Source organism: Podarcis muralis, chromosome 10, assembly GCF_964188315.1.
Source record: "Podarcis muralis chromosome 10, rPodMur119.hap1.1, whole genome shotgun sequence".
Classification (NCBI taxonomy): domain Eukaryota; kingdom Metazoa; phylum Chordata; class Lepidosauria; order Squamata; family Lacertidae; genus Podarcis; species Podarcis muralis.
In genome coordinates, this window is record NC_135664.1 from 76,618,538 (window position 1) to 76,628,447 (window position 9,910).

Here is a 9,910-nt window from a genome sequence, read left to right on the forward strand (position 1 = left end):
CCCTTCCGTGAGATGGGTATGACATCATGGATGATCCATATGAACCATTGATGATCCACATGATCCAAGCAGACTGGTCCAAAGAACAGATCTCTAGGCCTGAATGAAAGGGGTCTGCGATGATGGATTCTGGAGTCAAGAAATCCTCCCTTTCCAGTGATCTCTCAGGCTGGCCAGGAAAAGGCAGCGAGCAGGAATTCTCAGGCATCCCGACGGACAGACCTGTCATGTTGCCAAAACACGAACTCGGAGTCTGATCTGATTTAAATTCATTTTGTGACTTCGCTGTTGGATTGTCGGGATCAGCCCCTCCCCCCTCTCCTGATCCCCAGAAGGAAGACGGGGGGGGGGGGATTTCCTCTCCTCCCCCCCCCCCCACCCGCTCAACACTTTCCCTCCCCTCCCGGCACATCCTTCTCTCATCCCGCCCACACAATCCCAAATCACACCCCCAATACATTGCTGCTCCTCCTCCTCCTCCTCCTCCTCCTCCTCCTCCAATCCTGCTTCGCTCCGGAAATGAGGGGGGAGCCCCCCTCCCAACCTGCCTGCTTCTCCCGCAAGTGGAGCGTCCACTCCGGATTGCTGCTCTGCGGCGTATCTGGGGGGGGGGGGGGAGGAGGACGGGAAGAGGAGGATCCCCGCCCAACGTGGATGTTGCAGGAAAGAAATGAGAATCGGAGCGAGGAGAAAGAGGTAAAGGGGTCGCGGGGGGCGGAGAGGGAGGGGGTAAGGACCCAGAGACCCCCGCCAGCTCCCCCAAAGCGCCTTCCGTGGGGCCTGGATCCCGGCACGCGTGCTGCGAAGGGGCGGAGATGGGGCGCCCACCCACGAGGACTCCCTGGGGCGCGGAGAAACGGGTCAGGAAAGGGTTAAGGGGTGCGGGAGGCGCCGGGATAGAGACCCCCCTGTCCCTCCCTTGCTCCTGTCGGGGGGGCCGGGAATGGAGAGGTGTGGCGCGCAGGGCGAGGGGTGACCCGAGCCAAGGGGGCCTTTGGGTGCAGGGGAGACTCCGGGAGAGAGGGAGGGGGTCGAGGAATGGGGGGGGGGAGGGGAGCATCCCTGGGTCAGAGAAGGGCAGCGGGGGGGGGGGAGTTCTCCATCGTGGCGCCCGCTGGGAATAACCGGAGCGCTAGGGGCTCCGCGCAGAGAGAGGTGGGCCACGAAAGGGTTAACGGGCACGAGGGATAGAGACCCCCCTGTCCCTCCCCGGCTCGTCTTGGGGGGCCCCTCCGGCTGGAGAGATGGGGGCGCAGGACGTGGGGGGAGTGGTGCCAAGGAAGCCTCCGGATGCAGGGGAGACTCCGGGAGAGAGGGAGGGGGTCGAGGAAGTGGGGGGAGGAGGGAAGGCAGCATTGGCAGGGGGGGAGATAGGAAGACCACTCTTGGGGGGGTCTCCATCGTGCCTTCCTTGGGGAATCTCCGGAGGGGCCGCCTTGGCTTCTCCCTCCCGCCCAGGAATGCCCCCCCTTCAAGGCGACCAGAGAGGGATCCCTGGAAAGTGGGGGTTCTGTCCCCCCACCCCTATTTTCCTGCAATCTCCATCCTCTTCCCACCCCATAAGCCCCTGCCCTGTCCAGACACAGCGATTCTGCCCAGTCCAACCACTGGTCCCCTGGAGAGGAGAGGAAATCCCGCGAGGAAGAGGGGAGGGGAGAGGTCTTCTCAGAAGCAGCTCTTGGTTTCCACAATCCCACCCAGGAAGCAGCCAGAAACCTTTTCCTCTCTCTCAGGCTGCCATCTTTATTGTCTTTTCCACTGAGGATGAGGATAATGTACACCTGTCATCAGAAACAGGGGTGCAGAGTCCATGGAATGGCTCTCAGGATTGATACAGAAGTTGCACCTCAAAAGCATTTCTGTTCCTCTCATTCTTTGTAGCCAATGTCAGAGTGACTGACAAGCTGAGATACAACCCATCATCATCCGATGACAGTGACTGCATGAATCTTCACAGTCAAAGGACCCCTTTTCTTGATAGACAGTGCCTGGGGCTGGAGGCTCTACACACCGGGTGTGCCTGTGCAGGCCAAAGACTGCCAGTATTAGTACAGGTGAGGTGTGTGTCATTCCCAAATTTACAGACTGTGTGTGAATGAGAGTTTGTGGGTGGGATTATAGTTTACGGCAACCCTGTGATTTTCTCCACCCATAACATTTCTTAAGCTAATATTGCAGTACGAATTCCAAAATAACTACAAAAAATCACAAGATGATAATAATAGTACACTGGTACCTCGGGTTAAGAACTGAATTCGTTCTGCAGCTCTGTTCTTAATCTGAAACTGTTCTTAACCTGAAGCACCACTTTAGCTAATGGGGCCTCCTGCTGCCCAAGACAGGTGTTGATCATCATGTGAGCTGGGCACAGGTGGGCTGAAGCGAGCTGCTGCCATTCCTGTGGAGCCTCCTTTTATTGACACAAGTATGCAAGCCAGGCAAATACATTTTTGGGCTGTGACCTTTACATCTTCCGTCCCAAAATCGTGGGGTGGTACAAAGTTATTTTGGCACCTGTTCCACAGCGTCATTTCCCCCTTGCTCAATGTATGATGAATGGAGAAAAACGTCTCATGGAAAAGGGTTACAGACAGGACACCGCAAACTGCTGAGATCGCAAAAGGTCAGGCAGAGGTGGAACGATGTACAGACAGCTGTGGCTTGTCGGGGGGGGGGTGCCCTGCACCCCAAGGTCACGCGTGCAGGCAGATTGTGGCTGCCTGCTGGTGGAAAGTGTCTCCCTCCGGACCCCACTGTCCACTCCGCAATATCCCTACACACCAGAGCAGGATTTCTGTTCTCATCCTGAAGCAAAGTTCTTAACCCAAGGTACTATTTCTGTGTTAGCAGAGTCTGTAACCTGAAGCGCCTGTAACCCGAGGCACCACTCTAGATGTTATACTATTAGTATCTTCCCCAAGCCACTCTGGGCAGCTTACAGTACATATAGGTAAAGGTAAAGGGACCCCTGACCGGAAGGTCCAGTTGCGGGAAACTCTGGGGTTGCGGCACTCATCTCGCTTTATTGGCCGAGGGAGCCGGCGTACAGCTTCCGGGTCGTGTGGCCAGCAGAACTAAGCGCTTCTGGCGAATCAGAGCAGAGCACGGAAACGCCGTTTACCTTCCCGCCAGACCGGTACCTATTTATCTACTTGCTCTTTGATGTGCTTTCGAACTGCTAGGTTGGCAGGAGCAGGGACCAAGCAACGGGAGCTCACCCTGTCGCAGGGATTTGAACCGCCGACCTTCTGATCAGCAAGTCCTAAGTTCTGGGGTTTAACCCACAACGCTACCCGCGTCCCTACAGTACATATACAAGACAGTAAAACATCCAAAAATTAAAAGCCTCCTGATACAGCTGTCTTCTAAATGTCAGATAGTTGCCTGTTTCCTAGCCCTCTGAAGGGAGGGCATTCCATGGGGCAGGAAGCCCTCTGCCTGGTTCCCTGGAACTTCACTTCTAACTGCAAGGGAACCAGCAGAAGACTCTCGGAGGCGGACCTCCCTGTCCGGACTGAACGATTGGGGTAAAGATGCTCCGTCAGGTTCACAGGGCCGAGGCTGAGGAGGGCTTTAGGTTGCAGATCTTGCTCCTCCATAATGATTGATGTATAGGTAGCAGAGTAGGAGAAAACACTCAGAGGCAGAAAAAAAAATCAGCTGAGAAATTTATTACTGAAGACAGATAAGCATGACAGGACCCAAAAAATAGCAAAAATGTAACTCACAGTAAAACCCTGACTTAGCAAACCAAAACAGCACTCAAGTAAGAAACAGACAAGCAGAGTAGAGTAATATCAGACTATGAAGTGGGAGCAGGCACATTTCAATACTGCAATTTATATATAATTCAAAGTCAGAGTAATCCTGGGACTAGATAACAAGCCTCCAGGTGGACGTGCCCCACCTGCCCTTCTCTTTCCTCTTCCGCACGGGCAGAATCTGCCTTCAGGACTGTGGGATTCACGGTTGTTCTCCTCCACTCCATCCACCAGGGCTTGACTTCAGGTGCAGCAGAATTCCCCACCCAGCCCATCAACGATTTGAGACCCATCAGCTTTCCCCACCTGGTTTAGCCGGCTGGTAGAAGCCTTTGCTTGAACCCCTGTTGCATGCTGACAGCTTCTGGAAGCCACAGGTGAGAGCTGAGTGCAGGGTGGGCACCAAGGGTGGAAAAATGACCCCAGGAGGTGCAGGACATGTTCCCCACCAAAGGAACTACTTATCCCCAACACCCCATGAGATCTAGATTCAGGTAGGTAGCCGTGTTGGTCTGACACAGTTGAAATAAAACATTTAAAAATAGTCCAGTAGCACCTTAGAGACCAACTAAGATTGTTCTAGGTATAAGCTTTTGTGTGCATGCACAATTCTTCAGATACACTGACACAGATGTCACCAGACCCTTGTATATCGTGGGAGGGTGGGGTGGGGTTTTTCTCAGAAGGGTACTCCTACTACCATCTCCCACTATATGAAGAACTGTGAATGCACACAAAAGCTTATATCTAGAACCTAAGGTGCAACTGGACTATTTTTTTACTTTTTTACTTCAACTGTGTCAGACCAATATGTCTACCTACCATGAAGAACAGTTATCTCCTTGCCTTGAATATCCTGCCTTTCAGATTAGGATAGTCCTCTGTCAGAAGACAAGCACAGGATCAGGCAGCACATCATCATTATAAAGAACCTTTGGGGTGGGTGTTTCCGTCTGGGATTCCCATGTGCCATCTGCTTTCCTTCTGCTTCTCCTGCTCTCTCCATGCAATGTGAGGCATGTAGATGGAGGTCCATCTCCAAGAGCAGGAGTGTCCCTGAACACCCATTCAGCTGACCCCCAAGCACCAAGCCTTGTCACTAGTTCTCTGACTGACCCAGACCACAGTCCCTGGAAGAGATGTAGGCCTGGGTCTCCCAAAATAATCCATATGGACCTCCTGAGGTCAGTGGGACTGTGCAGGTGATTCATGAACATCTAGAGGTGTAAACGGGGCAACCACTTGATTTGAAAGGCAGTCCCACAGGACAACAGTATTCCAAGATCATGCTGTGTTATTAAAGATGATTGAGGATCTTGAAAGGTTCCTGATGCATTACTACCATTTGACATCATACCATTTTCATTTCCTAAAAATTGGGAACATGGGTAGCACATGGGAGAATGTAAGAGATGTTGAAATAAGAGAAGGTGCTAATGGCGGTTGATGTGTTCTCTTTCCCTTTGTTCTCTTCCTTGAAACCCAAACAGGATTTGCTTTCTGTCCACTCTGAAAAGGGTGATGGAGAAGACAGAATTGCGGGGGACAGGGCACCTTTCGTTTCATTAGGAATAGCCATTAAAATGTGTGAAATGTGGAATATGCATCACTGAATGAGCACACATAGTTCACATCAACGAACACAAAAAGGAAAGAAGCCATTCAAAGGTATGTAGTGCGGAAAGAGCTTCTCTTTCAACTCAAAACTTAGAACACACCAGCGGACTCACACAGAGAGAAAACGTTTTAAGTGCAGGGAGTGTGGGAAGAATTTCAGTCAGAGTGGAAACCTTAAATTGCACAAAGGGACTCACACAGGGGGAAAACCATATGAATGTATGGTGTGTGGAAAGAACATTAATAATAGTGGAAGCCTTAGAAGATATCAACGGACTCACACAGAGGAGAAACCGTTTAAATGCATGGAGTGTGGAAAGAGCTTCAGTCAGAGTGCACAACTTAGATCACATCAATGGACTCACACAGGGGAGAAACCATATAAATGTATCGAGTGTGGAAAGAGCTTTAGTGATATTGGAAGCCTTAGAAAACATCAACGGACTCACACAGGGGAGAAACCATTTAAATGCATGGAGTGTGGAAAGAGCTTTAGTGAAAATGGAAGCCTTAGGAACCATCAACGGACTCACACAGGGGAGAAACCATATAAATGTCTGGAGTGTGGAAAGAGCTTCAGTCAGAGTGGACAGTTCAATATACATCAACGGACTCACACAGGGGAGAAACCATATAAATGTATGGAGTGTGGAAAGAGTTTTAGTGATCGTGGAAGCCTTAGATCACATCAATGGACTCACACAGGCGAGAAACCATTTAAATGCATGGAGTGTGGAAAGGAATTCAGTCAGAGTGGAGCTCTTAGAAGACATCAACGGACTCACACAGGGGAGAAACCATTTAAATGCATGGAGTGTGGAAAGGAATTCAGTCAGAGTGGAGAACTTAGACTACATCAACGGACTCACACAGGGGAGAAACCATTTAAATGTATCGCGTGTGGAAAGAGCTTCAGTCGGAGTGGAACCCTTAGAACACATCAACGGACTCACACAGGGGAGAAACCATTTAAATGCATGGAGTGTGGAAAGAGCTTCAGTCAGAGTGGAGACCTTAGGAACCATCAATGGACTCACACAGGGGAGAAACCATATAAATGTCTGGAGTGTGGAAAGAGCTTTAGTAACAGAGGATGCCTTAGAACACATCAACGGACTCACACAGGGGAGAAACCATTTAAATGTATCGAGTGTGGAAAGAGCTTTAGTAACAGAGGATGCCTTAGAACACATCAACGGACTCACACAGGGGAGAAACCATTTAAATGTATCGAGTGTGGAAAGAGCTTCAGTCGGAGTGGAAACCTTAGAAATCATCAACAGACTCACACAGGGGAGAAACCATTTGAATGCATGGAGTGTGGAAAGAGCTTTAGTGTAAATGGGAAGCTTAGAAATCATCAACGGACTCACACAGGGGAGAAACCATTTAAATGTATCGAGTGTGGAAAGAGCTTTAGTGAAAATGGAAGCCTTAGGAAACATCAATGGACTCACACAGGGGAGAAACCATATAAATGTATGGAGTGTGGAAAGAGCTTCAGTCTGAGTGGAAACCTTAGAACACATCAACAGACTCACACAGGGGAGAAACCATTTGAATGCATGGAGTGTGGAAAGAGCTTCAGTCGGAGTGGAGATCTTAGAACACATCAACGGACTCACACAGGGGAGAAACCATTTGAATGCATGGAGTGTGGAAAGAGCTTCAGTCGGAGTGGAGATCTTAGAACACATCAACAGACTCACACAGGGGAGAAAACATTTAAATGTATCGAGTGTGGAAAGAGCTTTAGTAACAGAGGATGCCTTAGAACACATCAACGGACTCACACAGGGGAGAAACCATTTAAATGTATCGAGTGTGGAAAGAGCTTTAGTGATATTGGAAGCCTTAGAACACATCAACGGACTCACACAGGGGAGAAACCATTTAAATGCATGGAGTGTGGAAAGGAATTCAGTCAGAGTGGAGATCTTAGAAGACATCAACGGACTCACACAGGGGAGAAACCATTTAAATGCATGGAGTGTGGAAAGGAATTCAGTCAGAGTGGAGATCTTAGGAACCATCAACGGACTCACACAGGGGAGAAACCATATAAATGTCTGGAGTGTGGAAAGAGTTTTAGTGATCGTGGAAGCCTTAGATCGCATCAACGGACTCACACAGGGGAGAAACCATTTAAATGCATGGAGTGTGGAAAGAGCTTCAGTCAGAGTGGAAACCTTAGAAATCATCAACGGACTCACACAGGGGAGAAACCATTTAAATGTATCGAGTGTGGAAAGAGCTTTAGTGAAAATGGAAAGCTTAGGAACCATCAATGGACTCACACAGGGGAGAAACCATATAAATGTATAGAGTGCGGAAAGAGCTTCAGTGATAGTGGATGTCTTAGAAGACATCAACGGACTCACACAGGGGAGAAACCATTTAAATGCATGGAGTGTGGAAAGAGCTTTAGTAACAGAGGATGCCTTAGAACACATCAACGGACTCACACAGGGGAGAAACCAGATACCGTATTTTTCGCCCCATAGGACGCACCTAGTTTTTTTTTGGGGGGGGGGAAATAAAGAAAAAATATTTTTTTCCTGGCTGGCTTCCCCCGACCCCAGCCCCCAGAACAGGCTGCTGCCTGCAAGCCTTGCGAACCTGGTGCGCAAGGCTTGTGGACATCTGCCCGAAGCACGGGGCGGGCTCTGCAGCGTGCCCCATGATTCGGGCTGCAGGCTGCCGCCTGCAAGCCTTGCGAACCCGGTGGGAGCTGCCGCTGGGCGCGCGAGGCTTGCGGATAGCTTCCTGAAGCCTGGAGAGCGAGAGGGGTCGGTGCACACAGATGCATCTCGCTCTCCAGGCTTCAGCGAAAGCCTGCATTCGCCCCATAGGACGCACGCACATTTCCCCTTCATTTTTGGAGGGGAAAAATGTGTCCTATAGGGCGAAAAATACGGTAAATTTATTGAGTGTGGAAAGAGCTTTAGTTATAGTGGAAGCCTTAGAAATCATCAACGACTCACACAGGGGAGAAACCATTTAAATGTATTGAGTGTGGAAAGAGCTTTAGTGAAAATGGAAGCCTTAGAACACATCAACGGACTCACACGCGGGAGAAACCATTTAAGGGTATGGACTGTAGAAGGAGCTTCAGTCAGAGTGGAACCCTTGATTTATGTCAACAGCCTCACACAAAAGACAAACCATATAACCGTATTTTTCACTCTATAAGACTTAACAGACCACAAGACGTACCTAGTTTTTGGAGGACGAAAACAAGAAAAAAAATATTCTGCATCCCAGAAGCAAGAGGGATTGCTGCGCAGCAAAAGTAGCAATCCCTCTTGCTGTTCTGGCTTCTGGGATAGCTGCACAGCCTGCATTCGCTCCATAAGACGCACACACATTTCCCCTTACTTTTTAGGAGGGAAAAAGTGAGTCTTATAGAGCAAAAAATACGGTAAAATCAGGAAAGTACTCTTAGTGGAAGTTCAAATTCAACAGACTTATGGACAGGAAGAACTTTAAGAGTTGAAACCCTTCAGACCATCAACAAACTCAGAAGAGAAGCAGTTTAAATGAAAAGACTGCAAAAAGTGCTTTCTTTATAATGGAGTATTTAAGGAACAGGGACACGGGTGGCACTGTGGGTTAAACCACAGAGCCTAGGACTTGCCGATCAGAAGGTCGGTGGTTCGAATCCCCACAACGTGGTGAGCTCCCGTTGCTCGGTCACTGTTCCTGCTGACCTAGCAGTTTGAAATCATGTCAAATTGCAAGTAGATAAATAGGTACCGCTCTGATGGGAAGGTAAACGGCGCTTCTATGCGCTGCTCTGGTTCGCCAGAAGCGGCTTAGTCCTGCTGGCCACATGACCCAGAAACTGTAGCCCGGCTCCCTCGGCCAATAAAGTGAGATGAGCACCGCAACCCCAGAGTCGTCTTTGACTGGACCTAATGGTCAGGGGTCCCTTTACCTTTACCTTTATTTAAGGAACATCTAGGGACTCTCACATGGGAGAACCCATTTAGATGTATGGAGTGTGGGACGTCTTCCTCTCAGAGTCCACTCTGAGCAATGAACTCAGCAGGAAATCATTCCTACAAGCATGAGGTATATGTGAAGTTCTAGTGTTTATATATAAAAAATTCCTTCCAGTAGCACCTTAAAGACCAACTAGGTTAGTTCTTGGTATGAGCTTTCGTGTGCATGCACACTTCTTCAGATACACTTCTTCTGAAGAAGAAGTGTGCATGCACACGAAAGGTCATACCAAGAACTAACCTAGTTGGTCTTTAAGGTGCTACTGGAAGGATTTTTTTTTTGTTTTGACTATGGCAGACCAACACGGCTACCTATCTGTAACTGGTGTTTATATGTAAAACTATAATAATGAAATCAGGCAACATCTCACAATGGTGAGTATAATTTTAGATGAAAGTACCTTTGGTTTTTGCACCATACTCTCTCATTCTGCCACCGCATGATCTCCCAGCACTGCTTCTTCACCAGAACTTTTTCGCTGCCTCCTGCCCTGCGCGTTCTGAAGAAAACTTGAAATACTGAAATTG

The 9,910-nt window shown here is 49.1% G+C and overlaps 1 protein-coding gene and 1 long non-coding RNA gene across 2 annotated transcripts; both read left to right on the top strand.

The window, feature by feature from the left end:
* Positions 1 to 474: 474 nt before the first annotated feature.
* LOC144329071 (uncharacterized) lies at positions 475 to 4,062 on the top strand. Its single transcript, XR_013394505.1, has 3 exons — positions 475 to 696; positions 1,882 to 2,059; positions 3,996 to 4,062. It is a non-coding gene; the product is annotated as an uncharacterized LOC144329071 (long non-coding RNA).
* A 1,364-nt stretch (positions 4,063 to 5,426) lies between these two features.
* Positions 5,427 to 9,578, top strand: LOC144329047 (uncharacterized). The gene has a single exon (XM_077935507.1). The coding sequence runs from the start codon at positions 5,600 to 5,602 to the stop codon at positions 7,880 to 7,882; it is 2,283 nt and encodes a 760-aa protein (XP_077791633.1). The 5' UTR covers positions 5,427 to 5,599; the 3' UTR covers positions 7,883 to 9,578.
* Positions 9,579 to 9,910: the final 332 nt, after the last annotated feature.